We start from the raw sequence: 19,744 nt of genomic DNA, 5'->3' as shown, positions 1-19,744 counted from the left end.
ACTTTCCAGGTAGAAAGCTATGTCTAATTCTCCTATAGCTAAAGCTTTTGAGATGGTAGATTCTTTCCCTGCCCTTATAGTGCAGTTTTTCCATACTGCTGAAGCAAGTACTAAGTTAGACAACCTTATTGAAGTATGAGCCTGCAAATGCTAAACAGACAAAAGCCTTCAGAACTCTGAGAACTGGTGTCATTTTTAAAAACAAATGGGGTCAAAGTTAAAAAAGGCCCTGCTGCATTTCTGTTTTCTCAAGGATTTCTAACAACACCAACAAAATGAAGTATTGAATTAGGAGAGCAAAAAAGCCCCTCCTGCAGGAAACTCCCAAGGACAAGGACTGAGGGCTTGAGAATAGCAGTGCTATTAACCACAGTTTTTAACCATTTGTGCTTCTGGCATGGTTTTAAGCAGAGTCCAAAGACAATTCTTAGTATTGATCAGGGAACAGGACAGGACAGAGCCTTTTTTCCAGGCACCATATCTGTAAAACATGAGGAGAAGTACTTAGGTGGCTATGACTTTTGCAGTGCTACTTGTCTTCAGGACCCAAATGCAAGCCGCAGTTCCTTCTATTTTAAACTGTAAGTGTAGACAAGAGGCTTGTATGTCATACTGAATTCCTGTTAAAAAATTGTTTCATGTTTGTTCATAAGCAAGGTAAAGTTTGAAGTCTTGAGTGGCCAATCTAGGGCCACTTATCAAAGTGGTAAGGGCAAGAGAAGAGTTGTGGAAACTCTTGTGGACAACTTGTGGAGTTGCGAGACCCCACAGTCCAGCTCTGTTAAAAGCTGCCATGGCTGCAGAGGTGGAGGAGTACCTGAACCAGAAGAGGTAGCACTCCTGGTGCTGGGTCAATTTGTTCTCAGGGCTTCTCTGTAATCTTGACAAACAGTACATGAGGGAAAAGGAAATAAAGAAGGAAAAGGAAAAAAAAAATGTTTTTTAAAGGAATATTACCTTATTTAGTAATGAGGAGCTGCAGATATGATGGCAAGACAGTGGTAGCTGAAGAAAAGTCTCTATTAAATCAACAATAGTGTATCTATCATTGAAGCTGATTTTTTTCCATATGGAATCTGCTATTGCTTCCTTTCTTGTCTCTTTCAGTCCCATAATGCTTTTCTTGACCTAGAAGTACTTAGCCTTGAGAACAGAAAAGTGGTATAAAAAAGGCATTCCACAGTTATATTTATCAAATAGTATGTTATATAGGGTACTTCATATTAAGCTTTTCCTGGTCAGGTAAACAATCTTTCTTCTTGAACCTGTTTTGCTGAAATAGAAAGCATTTTGATTATATATAATAAACACAATTTCAAGTGTATCTAGGATATTTGTATACAACATTATTATAACTTTGTAACTTGAAAAAGAGTTAGGTCATGCCTTATTCTGTTAAAATTACTGTCTTTACCTATTATGGCAGGTCTTAATAGTTCAAAATCCGATTTGACTTAGTAGCAACAATCATTGCAGAGAATTTTCTCAGCAATAGAGAGAATATCTGTTTGTAAAATTGGTCTCCAACAGATTTTATTATTTTATTCACTATTCATCTGTACTGTTGTAATATGTATTCTGTTGTCTTGCTGTCATGTAAGTGTAAGCTTGTTCTCTCATCTTAGTATCTATGTATGTATACTTGAGTAAGAGATACGTGTTGGTTTGTTTTGGGTTTTTTTGGTTTAGTCAAATGCATGTATCAAGATAATAGTATCTTGGTGCATTCCTGTCTTCCACCTTGAAATAAGTGTGTTTTTCCACATAAAATCAGAATTCAATTAACTTTCTCATTCTTTGTGAAAATCAGTTTTATGTGTCTCAATGAAAAGAAATGTCAGGCCGAACTTCTGTGTGTTGGCAGGGTGACAGACCTTTTGTCTCCAGTTATGTCAGCCAGATGAGGAGGCTTCTGCATTCCTTGATCAGACTGCTTAAGACATAAGGAGTCATTTTATTTGAAATTGTTTAGTAAATTAAGGTCAGCTTCAGACTCCCCCTCATCTCACGTCTGCATATGACTGTATGGAAACTGACCCATAGTTCCACATGTTTTGTAGAATGCTGCTCATTTTTAACCTGCTTGTATTTGTGATTCATTGATGTGCTTTCATTTTTGTCCCAACCCTGCCTTCAGCTTCTATAGTATTTCTTATGATCTGGTGTTTTCCTTCTACTGTCTTCATAGTAACTGAATCTTAATCTTCATTTCTTTGATTAAAGTTGTAAAAATCTTACAATATCCTCTTAAAAACTCTCAAGTCCCTTGATCACTTTAATAGCCCTGCTCTGCATTTGCTTCAGACTGAATTATTCTCATTTAAACATGGGTAATCAGATCTGTATGCAGGCCTCGAGATAAGGTCTTGGCAGTTTCTTGTACTTATATTTCTGTTTGAAAAGTACCTTGTTTAACATACAGAGATAATTGTCTTTTTTAGCTTCATTTCCTATGGGCTTTCAAGCAGAGGGTGGAATTGATTTGTATGAGTTCATTGTAAGGATTTGAGGATCCCATGTTTAGTCTCATGGGATCCTCAAAAGTGATCTGGTTAAGAAAGGTATTTCCTTGGTTTTATTATCATACATGAGATGGCGAGTTAGAGTTACTCTTTAATTATATTTTATTATTTTTTTTACATTGATAGTTTGGAAGTAATGCAATGGAAGGATAGTTGAGAAAATAGGAACTCGTTAATTGACAAAAGCTCATTGCCAAAAAGATATTGCACACACTTGTGATGATCATACTGACAAACTAGAAGACAGACCAGGGAACCCACAGAACTTTTCAGAGGAGCATGATTTTGAAATTTTTAAGAATATGACTAATGCCTTTTGATCTCTGGTAGCTGGCAAAGTTTCCATTTATAAATTTTGCACAGCCTCAAATGCTTTTTATAGCCTCAGCCTGGACTATTTGGCTTCACTCATTCTTCTCCTGTTTTAAGAAGAGAGAACTTAAATCTAGAAATATTGCTCACTGGTCTCAGCTCATCCAGGAAAGTGTGTAGGACATCTGAGGCAAAGTAAGTATGACAAAATAGAAAGTTTTAGCTTTAACTTCACATTGCCTTTGCACTTGAGAGTTTTGTAGCATTGTTGTACAATATTGACTTTTATGGTCTTATAACCAACAACAAGACATTTATTACAAACTTTATAATAGAAGTAAACACACTAAAAATAAAATCCATCAATCTTTCGTTATTACCTGCACAGGAAAATTAAAATATCAATCTCAATGTGGAAGGTGTATTAGAGTTTTAAAGTTGCTACATACTCCCAAATGATTTTTCTGGCTGTGCAATCCAATATAATCTGCACTTTCTTTGAGACAGACAGACACAGTTGGGTAAACGCTTGTAAAACAAGAAAGCTGTAGCTTTCAAAAGTTACAGGATCCAAGTAATTTATCTGGAAAGTATTGCAATGATTTGTGAGTGTACAAATACAGAAATGAACACGTAACAGGGAACAGATTTCTCCTTGTTCTTGGATTCTGTGAAAACTCAGATTTCTTCTTGTTCAGCTAACAGTAATAAATGTAACGGCTTTATTACTGTAAGCCTGTGGTTGGTTGTTTGGGCCTAACCAAAGAAGTAGGCCCAACAATGCCAGTCTGAATGAAAGAAGATGCCAGCAGATAAATAATGGACCATGCCTGATATCCAGTGTTAAGATAACTGACAGACTAAGGCATTGAAGGCCAGTTGTATGACTGTGTGGATGTGTGTATATGCACGTGCCAATGACAGAAATTTTACTACTTCTCGTCTAGTAGAAGATTCTGATCATGATTTTTCATAACTCTTGGGTTGGGAAAAATGTCCTCGTTTAATTTCAGTGGTAGTAAAGGTGAAAATTATTTTTATGTTTAAAAAAAAATATTAAAATATTTATATAATAATCCCCCAATGGATTAATAGTCAGCTTAGATGGATGACTTGTGTGAGATTTGTATCAGCTCCTAGAAGAGGTTTTGGAGAAATCCTGGGAAAAAAATAAAGATGGAGGCATTAAAACTGAAGATTTCCTATTTTTATCTAACGTGCATACATGTGTATGTACATATAATATATATACACACTAAAATAAATAGACTAAAAATTGGGTGTTCACAGAAGTCTTTATTAAATATCATAACAAAATTATTATATAGAGTAAGAATTAATTTAGTGATAGTACAAATATAGAATGATTGTTGTATTACACTTCCTATGGGAGGCATTTCTTTTAACTATTCTTTATCTTACGTGGTTTCACTGTGTCTTTATTGCACTGGAGACTTTTAAAATATCACAGCTTAAACATAAAATCATTATTTCTTTACAACCCCAGGGCCTTAGCTATGGACCAATACTCTGAATTACATTAGATACTACTGTTTTGTCTGTGCTTGCATAATCTGTGTTCCAGAAGCCTATAATCAAAGTCAAGAGTATGCTTGAAGCTCAGCAGATTGAACAAGCGGAGCAAAGTGGCTTTGGTCTCTCAGCAGTATCTGTAAACATTCGGGCATTATCAGCCTGCTAGCTGGAAGACTTGCTGCTAATTTGAGCAAGTGTGCTGCTTAAAAGAGAGTTTGCTGAAGAAAAAAAAACAAAACAAACAAAAAACCACCAGTAGAAAGAAAATTGACTTTATCCTGGCTCAAACCAGGACAAGTTATAATCAGATTAACTAGCACTAGCTGCCAGTGGTTCCAAAGGGGCTTGTTTGTCACAAACTACTTGAAGATGGAAGCACAGACTTATTTAAATTGGGAAGCATGCCTGGTGTTTGTTTGAATAACACCCACTCAGCCCCACCAAAGGGCCAAGTTAGGTGAGGTTACAAAGGGCCTTGTCCTGTCACTGTTTGTATAATTCCAATGAGAGATTCCACAATTGCTCAGGGCAACTTATTTCAGTCCTTGACTGCTCTCAAGTTGGAAAAAAAACCCCTTAAAACATTCTAACTTCTAAATGCAGTTTCCTCTGTTGCAGCTGGTATCTGCTGCGTCCCATCTTTGTGCTTTTGAGAAAATTATTTTCTGTATTCTCCCATTAGGTGCATGGAGACAGGATTAAGGTTCCCTCTTTCCAAAGCTGTCTTTTCTCCAGGCTGAACAAGCCCAGCTCCCTCAGTCTTTCCTCACAGGACAAGTGCCTGAACATTGTGCTGATCTTCCATTGAACTCCATCTGATTCTCCTTGTACTGGAGAGCTCCAGATGGGCCATGGTACTCCAGCCACAGACTCACAAGCAAAATATAGAGAGGAACAATAATTTCCCTTGATCTGCTGGATGATCTTTTATTCCTCTAAAGCTTGGGGTGCAGTTGTGTGTCTTTGCTGCCAGAGCACGTTGCTGCCAGGTTCCTTTCTGCCAAACTACTTCACAGCCAGCTGGCACCACACTGTACAGTTTCATGGTGTTACACTGTCCTGGGGGGAAAAAACTTTGCATTTGCCTCTGTTGAATTTCACAATATTTATGTCATGATGTTTCAAAGGGATCTCAACAGCCTTAAGAATAGCAGTCTTGCCCTTCGAGCTATGGACTACTCTCCTATGTGCTATCATGCTGGACTTGAGAGTTCATTCCATCTCCCATTGCAGTGAAACAGTATTAAAAAATACCAGCTCTGTTAACAACCCCTGAGGAATCAACTAGCAACCAACTGTCAGTTGAACTGTTTACTAGTGGTTGCAACACTCTGAAATTTGCCGTCCAGGCAATTTTCCCCCTGCCTTATGAATGGAGAGCTGGGCAGTGAGGAACTTAATGAGATTTATCAAGAGCAAATGCAAGGCCCTGCACCTGGGACAGAACAACCCCATGCATCAGTACAGGTTAGGGGCTGACCTCCTGGAAAGCAGGTCTGAGGAAAATGGTCTTAGAGTCCTGGTAGACAATAATGATGAGTCAGAATTGTGTTCCTGTAGCCTAGAAAGCCAATGATATCTTTGGATGCATTAGGAAGAGTGTTGCCAGTAGGTCAAGAGAGGTCATCCTCTCCCTTTTTTCTGCCCTAGTGAGGCCACTGAGTTTCTTTCTGGACTCCCCAGTTCGAGAGACAGGGAACTGTAAAGCAGAGGGCAACAAAGATACTGGGGATTGGAGCATCTCTCTTATGATGAAAAGTGTAGAGAGCTGGGACTCTTCAGCCTGGAGAAAAAAAGGCCGAAAGAACTTAATGTCTGTAAATATCTAAAGGGTGAATATACGGAGGATGGAGTCAGGCTCCTTTCAGTAGTGCCCAGCAATAGGACAAGGGGCAATGGGCATAAACTGGAACACAGGAAGTTCCATCTAAACGTGAGGGAAAACTTCCTTATGGTGAGGGTGTCAGGGCCCTGGAACAGGCTTCCCAGGGCAATTGCGGAGTTTCCTCCTCTGGACACATTCAAGACCCACCTGGACATAGTCCTATGTAACGTGCCCTAGGCAATCCTGCTATATCAGGGGAGTTGGACTAGATGAACTCTAAAGGTCCCTTCCAACTCTGATGATTCTATGGTTCTGTGATTATGGTTCAGTTATCCATTTCATGCTCCACTGGATCTTTTACAAGGCCCCTGTGGAGAGCCTTGTCAAAGGCTTTTCTCAAGTAATGGTAGAAAACATCCATTGCTTTCCCTTAGTCCTCTAAGCCAGTCATCTCTTCACAGAGGACAATCATATTGGTCAGACATGATTCACCCCTGGTGTCTCCATGTTTGCTTTTCCAGCCTACTGTTGAATTTAAAGTTAAAATCTGGAAAAGATACTCGGTTTTCTGGAGGCTCATCACTGCTGAAGCACAAAAGGGGTCATTACTGGACCCAGTACTGTTTAATGTCTTCATTAATGACCTGGACAACAAAGATCATGCTCTGCAAGTTTCCAGGTGATAAAAAGCTCTGAGAAGTGGCTGATAAATCAGACAGTTGGGCTACCATTCAAAGGGCTCTTGACAGGATAGAGAAACAGGCAAAGAGAAATCTCATAGAGCTTCATGAGAGAATTCCACAGTCTTGCACCTGGGATTGAATAACCCCAGGCATCAGTAATGGATGAGGGTGACCATCTTTGCAGAGATGAACCTAGGGATACTATTTGATAACTTGTTGACCATGAGTCAGCAAAATGCTGGCAAAGAAGACCAACAGCCTTCTGGATTGTATTATACAGAGTTCTGACAGCAGGTTGAGGGAGAATATTGTTCACTTCTACTTAGCACTGATGAGACCACACCTGGAGTGATGTGTATCTTTCGGGGCTCACCAGTACAAGAGAGAGACATGGACATGCTGAAGTTAGTTCAGCAAATGGCCACAAAGATGGCTAAGGGCTTGCCACATCTGATCTGAGGAGAAACAGATGTCTGAGTTTATTCAGCCTGGAGAAGAGAAGGCTCAGGAAAGTCTTTCTCTGAGGTATGTAAATTCCCTTCTGGGAAGGGGTAAAGATGATGCAGTTGAACTCTTCCCAGCGGTGGCTAGTGGCAAGATGAGATGCAATGGACACAAAGTGAAATACAGAAAATTCTGTTTAAACATAAGAAAAAGCTTTTTAAAAAGGTTGTTTTTGTTTTTGTTTTTAAATGTAATTATTTATTTCTTCTTTGAGGTTGATCAAACACTGCAAAACATTGCCTGGAGAGCCTGCAGAGTCTCCATCTATGGAGATACTCAAAACTGAAACAGACATGGTCCAGGCAACCTGCTCTAACTTCTTAATCTTGTTTGCTTTCCAAAAAAGTGTGATACCCTTGGAAGCAGGTTTCAAAGCCATATTGGGTTTAAGAATAAAAAAGAATTTTGCAAGTGGTAGGACTGTGCAGTTTTTGTCATAGTACTGTCCTCTAACAAATGACCTACATGCATCTACCATGTTCCATCCTAATGTGGACATCAGTGCTGGTAGATCAATTAACTATTCATTTTACATAGCTCCTGGAAATAGAAAGGGCAAACTGTTAAAATAAATTGACAATTAAATATTACATGCTTTTCAATTGATTCAATATTTGGAATTGTTTAAAAACGAAAGGTCAAAATGTATTCTAATGGAGTTTAATATAAGACAGTAGAAAATTTTTTTTAAAAAAGGTATTTATTTTTTTCTGTCTTTTTCTAGGTAGACATATTGAGTATAGTTCTACAGAAATCTTTGGAATTAGTTAGGTTTCAAAGCAAGTTTCATTATTTACACCTTAGAAAAAAAAGTATTATATTATTTCCAGAACAGATTTATTAAAGAACATATCTCTAGGCGTATATACACATAAGTAACTTTCTAAGTCCATCTTTTTGTTCAGTACAGTACTTCTAGTGTGGTAGATTGAAAGGCTATTAAATGTTTTTGTCCCCTGAGTTCCTTTCCAAATGAAGCTGCTTTTCTGAGTTGGAGCAGAAACTTTCATTTCAGTGCCATTCTTGCATGAAAATCTACTGGTTTTTCCTCTTCTCTCTGTTACTGTATTATGTTCTGTTTTCCTAATGAGTATAGTTATTAGCGTCCTCAAAAATATTTTCTTCTGTAACTCTGGAAATGTGTATGTGTCATCCATTAATGCATGAAACCGCAAAGCACACCACTTACTTAGGTCATGCGGATAGGGTATCATGAGCTGTACTTCACACCTATTAAACATAGAGTCATAGAATCATAGAATGGTTTGGGTTGGATGGAACCTAAAGATCATCCAGTTCCAACCCCCATGAATAGTCAGTGACACCTCCCACTAGATCTGGTTGCTCAGGGCCTCATCCAGTTTGGCCTTGAACACTTCCAGGGATGGGGCTTCCACAACTTCCCTGGACAGCCTATTCCAGCACCTCACTACCCTCACACTAAAGAATTACCTCCTAATGTCTAACCTAAATCTCCCCTCTTCCATCTTGAAATGACAAATGCATTGGATCAAAATCCATATTACAGTTTATTAATTAGATAACATGCCCAAGGTTTTCACTCACTGTTTAAACTAACTATTCACTTTATAGATTTTTTAAGAAAAGTATTCAAGACATTATAATACATATGAAGAAACACAACACTAGTATTTAGTATAAGACAGTGGCAAAAGGCTATGCCACAGGAGGACTATAAAATGTATTAGAGAGATGGCACCATTTCTGACAATATATGAATAATCAAATAAAGCTTGTTAAATAAACTCATATTTAACAAATAACAGATTCTCAGATGGCTTTTATCAGATAGTTAATTTACACAGCCTTGACATATGCCCTGAAATTTTCTGTAACCATCATTTTCTCCACAGAGCTTCTGAAATTCCTCCCACTGTTGTAATTCTGTTACTCTTAGCTGTATCAAGGGACTCCCTGACTTACTTCTAAATTAAGCTTTTTCCTTAGTGTATAGTTTTGCCTGTGGCCTATAATATGTTAGGAAACATATAGGGCTGTAATAGAGGGACTATGGGACAGCAAAAGGTAGGCAAGTTTGCATTTGGCTGAATTTAGTTGCTACCCGGAAAACTTTTCCAGGACAAAGAACAAAAAACACATTTCCATGTAGAGTCTTGTAACAGTATAGCATAAGGGAAGGAAAAGCATGCACCTTGCTCCTTCCTTTCTTATTTCCTCTTCTGTTTTTCATAACTTGTATTAAGCTACTTTCTGAATCGTTGCTGTCAAGGTTTGACTAGCATGTGTATCACTTGTCTATAAAAGCTGAACAATTTATTCACAAAAGGGTGTTATCTTTAGCTGGCATAAGCAGTGTGAGCTTTTTGCTGTTAAGGTCTCTAGGCAGTTTTTGCAATCTAGTTTATGATCGTGACATCTGAGAAAAAAAAATCCATTATGTTTTGAAATTATTGTCAGTTTGAGCCTCTTGAGTAGTATCTTCAGCAAAGGTTGGGAGATTAATTTTCATATTTTTACAATTTATTTCAAATCTAGATGCCTTATTGTCCTGGTTTGAGGCAGGATGAAACCAATTTTCCTTCTACTGATTTTTCTTTTTCCTTCATTAAGCTTTCTTTTAACTAGTAGCAGAGTGTTCCAGCTAGGAAATATAACAAATGGTGGAATGTTTTTCTAACTGCTGAGTCTTCAAGGTCACATCTTTACTCTGCTGGCTCAGACACTATGGGAAGATCTATGAGATCTATGACCCCCCCATAGGAGGCTGAGTTAGACAGACAGCAAAATTGGCCAGAGATATGCCATTCCATATATCTACCTAAGTTCAGAGGAAGGTCAGAGATCACAGAAGACAACTTCCTTCCTGCTTCTTCTTCCCTTCTCTTCCGTCCATGGCCGGTATCCAGGGAGGACTATGTCCATCCATCACTGTCGACCTCCAGGCTCAACCTCTCCTGACCCTCATCACTCTGCCCTCTCTCTGGCAGCTCCAGGACTTGTTGGGACTGTTCGCAGCTCAGGAGATGCTGTGGGAGTTGCTGGAGGTGGGGGAGGCAATAGGAGTTTTGCACATTTCCTGAACACATTTGTATATAATTGTATATATGTTCTTTTATCATTACTGTTTAATTAAAGCTGTGTAGTTTAGGTTTCAATCCAGCAAAGTCTCTTTCTTTTTCTCTCCTTCCCTACTTGGGTGGGAGGGGGACAGGATTGAGCACGTTGTTGTCTCTGATTTAATTTCCCATCCTGAGTCAAACTGTGACAAGTAAACATGGGAAAAACCTACAGATATTGTTTATTGTGTATTTAAAGATTTAAAGACTCGAGCATTCTAGCATGATGGCCATAGTAAGAAAACACAGGAATAAAATTCAGTTCAGTGACAGCTACCATTTATATTTCTTTTTTAAATTACCAACCACTGCTATCTAATTTTAGGTGTTTTCCTTGTTACAATTGATCTGAAAAGGTAGGATGATGAAATCTAATATAGCCAACAAAATAAAGGAATGTCTCCATAAGTGAAAGCAAAGAGTAAGTATGTTTAAGGTGCTATAATTATACTTTCATATGGCCTGTGTGGCAAATAAACACAGAGTTTAGCTTCAGGAAGCGTATTGAAAAGGCTGTGTAAATGAATTATAAAAGCCATCTGAGAATCTGTAATTTGTTAAAGATGAGTTTATTTAACAAGCTTTAATTGATTAAATTGATCTGAATTCTGTCCAGGGGCTGATAAGGAGCAAGTGGAAAGTCTGTGGGTATGAATTAAGGGGCAGACTGGCATGGGTGATACAGTTGTGGGGGTCTATTACAGATTTGCTTATCAGGACGAAGGAGTTGATGCGGCTTTCTACAGGCAGCTGAAAGCAGCCTTTCAACTACAGGCCTTAGTCCTCATGGGGGATTTTAGCTACTCAGATATTTGCTGGAAGGCCTACACAGCCAGCCATTCCCAGTCTAGGAAGTTCCTTCAATGCATCAGTGATAACTTCTTGATCCAAATGGTGGACAAACTGACTAGGAGAGGAGCACTGCTGGAGCTTGTACTCACCAACAAGGAGGGTCTGGTTGAAGTGGTGACGGTCAATGGCAGCCTTGGCTGCAGTGATCACGAGATGGTAAAGAGGCTCAAGATAGTTGGTCAACATTCAAGGACCACTTCTTGCAAGCTCAGGATCAGAGCATTCCATTGGGTAGGAAATCAAGTAAAGGAGCCAGGAGACCTGCGTAGTTAAACAAGGAACTGCTGGGCAAACTCAAGTGGAAGAAGAGAATCTATGGATCATGGAAGGATGGATTGGCCACCTGGAAGGAATATAGGACTGTTGTCAGAGGATGTAGGGAGGCAATAAGGCAAGCTAAGGCCTTTTTGGAACTAAACCTTGCTAGTGAGGTCAAAGACAATAGAAAAGGTTTCTTCAAATACATTGCAGATAGAACTAATATTAGAGGCAATGAATGAGTGGGTGCCCTGGTGACAGAGGATATAAAGAAGGTAGAGGTACTGAATACTTTCTTTGCCTCTGTCTTTACTGCTGCAGACTCCCCCCAGGAGCCCCAGATCCTTAAAGTCCCAGAAGAAGTCTGGATGAAGAAGTTTGCTTTGGTAGATGAGGATTGGGTTAGGGATCAGTTAAGCAATCTGGACAACCATTAATTGATGGGTCTGGATGGAATGCATCCAAAGTGCTGAGGGGAGCTGGCGGAGGTCATTGCTAGGCCACTCTCCATCATCTTTGGTAAGTCATGGGCAACAGGAGAGGTGCCTGAAGACTGGAGGATAGCAAATGTCACTCCAGTCTACAAGAAGGGCAAGAAGGAGAACCCAGGTAACTATAGACCGGTCAGCCTCACCTCCATCCCTGGAAAGGTGATGGAACAACTTGTTGTTGTCGCTAGCTCTAGGCATATCAAGGATGAGGGGGTCATTAAGAGCAGTCAACATGGTTTTACCAAGGGTAAGTCATGTTTGACTAACCTTATAGCCTTCTGTGAGGAAATAACTAGGTGGATAGATGATGGTAGAGCAGTAGATGTGGTTTATCTTGGTTTCAGTAAAGCATCTGTCTCCCACAGCATCCTAGTAGGTACACTGAGGAAGTGTTGTCTTGATGGTCACGTAGTGAGGTGGATCATGAACTGGTTGAAAGGAAGAAATCAGAGAGTTGTGGTCAATGGGACAGAATCTACTTGGAGGTCTGTGACTAGAGGAGTCCCTCAGGGGTCAGTACTGGGACCAGTACTATTCAATGTTTTCATCAACAACCTGGATGAGGCAACAGAGTGTGGCCTCAGCAAGTTTACTGATTAGACAAAACTGGGAGGAGTGGCTGACACACCAGAAGACTGTGCTGTCATTCAGTGAGACCTAGACTGGCTGGAGAGTTGGGCGGGGAGAAACCTGATGAAATTCAACAAGAGCAAGTGCAGAGTCTTGCATCTGGGGAAGAACAACCCTGTGTACCAGTACAGGTTGGGGGCTGACCTGCTGGAGAGCAGTGTAGGAGAAAGGGACCTGGGGGTCCTGGTGGACAGGAGGATGACCATGAGCCAGCAATGTGCCCTTGTAGCCAAGAAGGCCCATGGCATCCTGGAGTGTATTAGAAAGTGTGTGGTTAGTAGGTCAAGGGAGGTTCTCCTCCCCCTTTATTCTGCCTTGGTGAGGCCACATCTGGAATATTGTGTCCAGTTCTGGCCCCCTCAGTTCAAGAAGGACAGGGAACTGCTTGAAAGAGTCCAGCGCAGAGCTACAAAAATGATGTGGGAGTGTAACATCTCCCTTATGAGGAAAGTCTGAGGGAGCTGGGTCTCTTTAGCTTGGAGAAAAGGAGACTGAGGGGGTGACCTCATCAATGTTTACAAATATGTTAAGAATGAGTGTCAGGATGATGGAGTCAGGCTTTTTTCAGTGATGTCCACTGATAGGACAAGGGGCAGTGGGTGCAAACTGGAGCATAGGAGGTTCCACATAAATATAAGAAAAAAACTTTTTTACTGTGAGAGTGACAGAGCACTGGAACAGGCTGTCCAGAGAGGTTGTGGAGTCTCCTTCACTGGAAACATTCAAAACCCACCTGGATGCATTCCTGTGTGATGTGCTCTGGGTGATCCTGCTCTGGCAGGAAGGTTGAACTAGACGATCTTTCAAGGTCCCTTCCAACCCCTAGGATTCTGTGATTCTGTGATTAGTCATATATTGTTAGAAATGTTTCCTTGTCTACTACATTATACAGTCCTGCTGTAGTGTAGCCTCACGCCACTGTCTGATAATGAATTTTAGTGTTATGTTTCATAATATAAATTACATTCTGAATACTTTTCTTTAAAAAAAAAATCTGTAACGTGCATAGTTAGTTTAAACAGTGAGTTAAAACCTTTGGCATGTTGTCTAATTAATAAATTGTATTATAGATTTTGATCCTGTGCATTTGTCAAACAGTTTTGTCTAGGAAGATAGAGTTAATGTATAAGAAAGGCTCACCTTTTACCTTTAATTTAATAAACAAATAATGCTGCACAGTGCTTCAGATTGATCTGTATTAGTAAGTAAAGTCCACATAGTTTCTTATGTCTGTTGGAATACTGAAGGTAGGTAGGTTCTTGAGGAGGAAATCTGAGGAGATGGATCTGTGTGGCTATGCCATTTTATATGCTTTTGCTTTTAAAATAATACTAGGGCTGATCAGATTTCTTTCCATGCACTATTATTTTTTCTTCAAACCTGGGAAGGACTTCAGTGAAGAAAAGAGAGATAAAGCATGCTATCTGAGAACATTCTAACCTTAGGTCAATATAAAAAAATCGATTACTTACAAAGTGCTTCTGTTTAGTGTAGTTTATAATTGTTCTCAGTACTCAGTAAACATAAAGTTATTTAATGAATCAAGCATTATTGGCAATGAAACAGGCTGTGACAAAGGTAATATTACAAGCTTCCAGGAAGTGACTGCAGATTCTCTATCTTGTTTACAGTAGATGTCAGTAACACTACAGAAAAGTATGGGTTTTTTTTTTACTGAAAATTTGGCAATGAAGTTATACCTTGATGAACATGTATAACCTTTCCGTATCATGGCTTTGGTCAGCTAGAACTTTCATAATCCAGAGGTTATGTTCTGGTTACTGATAGGAACCTTCAAAGAATAATTCATATTATGACCAGCAGTAAAGTCTGTGCAGATGAAATTATGCAGCTACCTCAAGATACTTCAATAAAAGTTTTAGAAAAGCAAATAAAAAATGTAGCTGAATAGTTGATCTTGACAAGTGGTGAATTCCAGTGAACTGTTATATATATTATTGCATAAGACTCATTCTCAGATCACTCATCTTTTACTGTTTTTTGGAGGTTGTGGTAAAATGTGTGTCAGTTTCAGATGCCGAGTCCCATTTTTTCCTGGATTTCTTGGCATATGTACTGGTAAGAAGATGCAGAAAAAACATCATATTGCAGGAGACCTTCTTTACACAGAACACTGATTAACTTCAGTAAAATTTCAACAGTTAGCCAGTGCTAGTTGTCATGTATATGGCAAACGTAGGTTTGCTATGGTGCATTTTCCTTGGGAATGCAGATTATCAGCAATCATGGTGTCTTTGAATAATGTATTTTTTTCAAATAGCACACTCACTTATAAAAAAATAAATGGTGAGTTTTGAGTTGTATAGGTATTGCTGCATGCAATAAATCTTAAGATGAAACCACTTCATATTACAATGCTTTATAAAAATGTTTTTATTTAAAAACAGAAGAGATTCTCATGTTTCAAATGCAGGCACTCTCATGTTTCAAAGTGTGTAACAACTTTTTCTGTGTTTGACTTCTTTTGCAAAATTACCTGTATTGACGCACTATGACTAAAGCAGCAAAAAAAGGGAAAAAAAACTGACAAGAGAAAGGTAGCATTTTACTAGTGGTATAAAACAGATAATAGTATATACCAATATATGTTGCAGCCTATGATGAGTCATTGTTGCCAACTTTTTGGAATGTAAATTGGTATTTTTATTTTATTCCAGTTATTTTGATGTCATGTGCTTTATTTTACATTTATTCATTTTGATGCATGCTAATTAAACACTGACTCTCCAATCTGAATGAGCACATTGAAATAAATATCCTATTCTATGAAGGCTGCCGAAGCAGCACAAAGTCAGGTGTCATATTGTTTGCTTGTAGCTACTCGTTCAGCAGCTTCAAGTAGTTCCTGTAATGCACAGAGATCTGAGATGTCTGATCTGCAACATTGGTGGAATAGTCATCTAAGTCATGATTCATTAGAGTGTTTTGTTACCTTGTTAATATTTATAGAAGATTTGGGGATTTTTCTCTTAAAAGAATATTATAAGTGAAATTGTTAGCTCTTCTAATTTTTTTTAGCTTTATGCTTTACAGCATATGCCTTTTCAGAGTTTTCCTGTATAATTTGGGTTGTAACTTAAGTGTAATTATGATCATTTAAATGCCAGTGTGACTAACTGTTTGAGTAATGAATTAAGGATGTGCATTCAGTCATTGAACTTACATGGTATAATGGGACTTAATTAGCATTGATATATTGATACAGTACTTTACAACACTCCGAGGATGTGCATGTATTGAGCAATTAATCCTCTTAATATGCAGGTTAGTGAGGTTAGTATGATTATGTTGATTCTGCAGGTGAAGGAAAGAGAGAAGTATGATGTGAAATAATTCCTCCATTTAGCATGCACTTTCTGATACGATACCTGAATTACATCTGACGTTTTCAGACCACCAGTTTTTTGATTAATGCATGTAACTTTTGTGCTCTGTTTATGACATATTTCAGCTCTCTGCATTTCCTTTTCTGCTGTCGTGGTTCCTTGTCTTTCTCCTGCCTGGCTCACCAAAAATGTCATGGTTTGGGCCCAACACGACAACAAAGGAACAGCCCCAAGGCTGCTCACTCAACTCCCCACACACACACACACTTTGGGATGAGGACAAAGCTCCTGGGTTGAGAAAAAGGACAAAGAGGGTTCTTCAGCGATTAAGGTCCCTGGCAAAACAGACTCAACTTGGGGGAAAAAAAAATAAATAAAAAAATTTAACACTAATCAAACACACACAGGGCACAGACAACACAAAGAGCAGGGCTTACATATGTTATCCCACCCCTCCCTTCTTCCCGGGCCCAAATCACTTTGTTCCCAGTTTCTCTCCCTCCTTCCCCCCAGTGGCACAGGGGGATGGGGATGGGATTTAGAGTAATTTCACAGGCTGGTGATTCTTGCCACTCCTTCCTCAGGAAGAAGAATTCCTTACAGTCATAATCACAGTCCACTGGCAGCAAATCCACTGGCCACAAAATCCAAGTCCACTGGCCAAGTTCACCCCTCCTGGCACCTTTAGGGAATGTTCCACCATGTTCCTCCATGAGTGCAGGGGGACAGCTGCCACATCTCGCCATGGGTTGCAGGGAAACTTGTGCTAGGGCACCTTCTTCCCCTTCTTCCTTACCAACCACCAGCTCTCACTCTCCAGCCCAGCTCTTCTCCCCTAAGTGCTTCTCTGCTCAGGTGTTGTATCAGTTCTTTCATATGCTAATCGTGGAGGCGCATCTATTGTCCCTCTAATGGCTCCTTGACAGATTTTGCAGCAGAGGGAGCTTCTCGGCTTCTTACCGGAGCCGCTCCTGTGGCCTTTCCCCCGTTACCAAAATCCCACCAAACCAAACCAGAACATCTGCTCTAAAATAAACCATTTTAATGTATACTACTTCAATGAAAGGAATAGCATGCCATGAATGACTTTCAAATGAGACTGAGAACAAAAACAATTCCCTTTTCCTCCTCCTCAGTGCACACTTGTGCTTTTCCTAGGTGGAGGAGTATCATCTTTAAATTGATAACTGGTTAAAACAATCTGTTCCAAATAACTAATGGAATATTATACTACAAATGGAAAGTAACTTGCAAGTATTAGTAACTTCTGCAATGAAAAACAAAATAACTGTGTCCATTCATACCAGCTAAATGTCACTGCTTTGTCATTGTTTCCTTCTGTTTTCTGTTTCTATTAACAATGATTGATTTAATTTATTTTCTTGAACTTGAAGTAACTTGAAAAGAAGATAAAAATCAAACTTTAAAAAATATACTTTAGACTTCCATTTAGTGTTAGTGACCAGTTATTACTGGATTCTTTTACATTCTTACCTATCTACTAAAATAAAAACTGCATATAAAGTGCCTTCTACTGTCCGGATCCATGGTGTTGCATGTGTATTTTTGCAATATTCACAAAAATAATTAAATAAAATATTTTAAAAATTTTATTCAGAGATTTGGGAGAAAGCAAAATATAAAATATTTTGTTTGAATTTAGATCTGTAAGGGACTGCACTGAAGGACTATTAAACCAAGAACTGGATTTGAAATTAACTTTGAAAGTGATAATGTCTGTCATAAACTGGAATCTTTTGTGGTAGTACCTTCCATTGCCTACTTAATTTTTATAAGGAATAGAGCTTTAAAAAATAATAATGAAACCAGTTATTTAATTGCCATGGTTTGAGAAGCATTTATTGCTTTGTTCTGCAGATTTTAACTGTAACATCTTTCCCTCTTTCTTTTTACAGTATTACCTAGTCATACTTGTGGCAACCCAGGAGAAATACCTAAAGGAGTACTTCATGGAACAAGATTCAATATTGGAGATAAAATCCGATATAGCTGTATCTCTGGTTACATCCTAGAAGGCCATGCCATGTTGACATGTATTGTGAGTCCTGGAAATGGTGCATCATGGGATTTTCCAGTTCCATTTTGCAGAGGTAAAAACAGACAGGAAACATCTTTAAAATATTAAGACAACAATAGCAGATGAACAGCAGATTAAATATTTTTTTTTTAAGCTTTGGTTGTTTTTTTATTTATTTTCTGAATGTAAATATATTTCCAGTCATTGGGAATCACCCTTGATACTCACAACCTTTCAAAGATCATACAGAGCAGCCTTACACTGTGCCATGCTGAGAAGCCTTCCATGCATGCCACTAAGTACCATGAATCTGCACATACCCTGTTTACTTCTGTAATTCCTTGTGTTTTCTCTCTTGCTGTGTCTAGTACTTTTATTTCTAAAACTTTGCTATTTACTGAAAGCTAGGAGGCCTGAGGGGCAGCCTTTGCTAATTAATTTTGTGGTGTTCTTTCTTGTCATCATAAACTAATTTCATGGCATCTATGCTAGATAATAGAGCAGAGTTAAAAAAAGCTACAAGTTTTATATACTGAAAAATCATAATAAGCTTGTTCTCTGTGTTATGTTTCCCAGGCTTTGCTGATGCTAGCAAATTGCTGCTTTCTGCAATTTGTTGCTTAATATTTTCAGAAGCATTAAGAAATTTCTGTCCAGTAAATTATATATTGTCTAACTGCACCAGTGCTGTTTCTGCTAGGAGAATTCCTCAGTGAATTACTAAGCCTCCAAGAAGGTGTAGGCAGCATTGGCTCTTGTATCTACCATTTTGTTTCTCTGACTGCTACTCAGTTTCAGAGATTCTCCCTTTAATGTATAGCCTCGTAGAGGGAAGTAGTGCCAAACTGAACTACAAATTCATTGATGGCTTATAAGAAACTCTGATCAGAAATCAAAGGTGCAGTCAGTGGCAGTTTTAGAAACATTAGATAATTTGACTGTCAAGACATTTCCTGTACTCTATTTATTTTATTTTTATTTTTTTTCTTTCAATAAACTATGATTTTTGGTGTGTGATAATATGGCAACATCCAAAATGTAAAAGATAGAAAACAAAATAGAAAACAGCCTCCCTTCAAAGTTCAAAGGTGAAAGATGAGGTAATTATTAGAACTTAGTTCTGGTTTTCCATATGCTAAGAGCAGCCATTCGCTTTTCTGCTATTAGAAGCTAACCAATGAGTTTATCATGAGTTTCTGCAAGAAATTATATAGGTGGCTTACAAATATTGACAGGAAGAATCAGTGGCCCACCTAAATCCTGCTCTGGCTTCTGTCCTGGGAATTAAAAAGGTCTTTGTTGTCTCAATCTTAGCTACCATAATAGTCTCACCCAAAAACATTTTCCTTCTTTATCTTGGCGTTGAAATACTGTGCAGTACAAGTCTGAAATGATTTGAAAGTTAATTTCATTCTCTGCAGTAACCCCACTAATAGCTGATTTATGATATGTGACTACTTCTAAACGAACTTTGTATAATTAGGTTCTCAATTTTCAGTAATTTTGAGAATCCCTAGTTGATTATAGTTGTATGAGTCTGGATTTTTATAAAGCTAGCATTAAGAATACAAATTGGATTAGTGATATTACAATGGTAAGCTTTTCTTCACAACAAAAATAGCTGTGAGAAGAAAATGTAATATATTAT

The 19,744-nt window shown here is 38.5% G+C and overlaps 1 protein-coding gene across 1 annotated transcript in view; it reads left to right on the top strand.

Moving 5' to 3' along the window:
- The window catches only part of CSMD1 (CUB and Sushi multiple domains 1), an 805,423-nt gene that overhangs the window by 320,432 nt on the left and 465,247 nt on the right, over nt 1-19,744 (top strand). Inside the window, exon 4 of the mRNA XM_009999261.1 lies at nt 17,975-18,169. Within this exon, the coding sequence (XP_009997563.1) occupies nt 17,975-18,169 (195 nt within the window). The remainder of the gene's footprint in view (nt 1-17,974; nt 18,170-19,744) is intronic.

The sequence above is a fragment of the Chaetura pelagica genome, unplaced genomic scaffold (genome assembly GCF_000747805.2).
Source record: "Chaetura pelagica isolate M959 unplaced genomic scaffold, ChaPel_1.0 scaffold90, whole genome shotgun sequence".
In the NCBI taxonomy this organism is placed as follows: Eukaryota; Metazoa; Chordata; class Aves; order Apodiformes; family Apodidae; genus Chaetura; species Chaetura pelagica.
The sequence above is the reverse complement of the archived record's forward strand: the minus strand, read 5'-3'. Positions and strand labels throughout refer to the sequence as shown.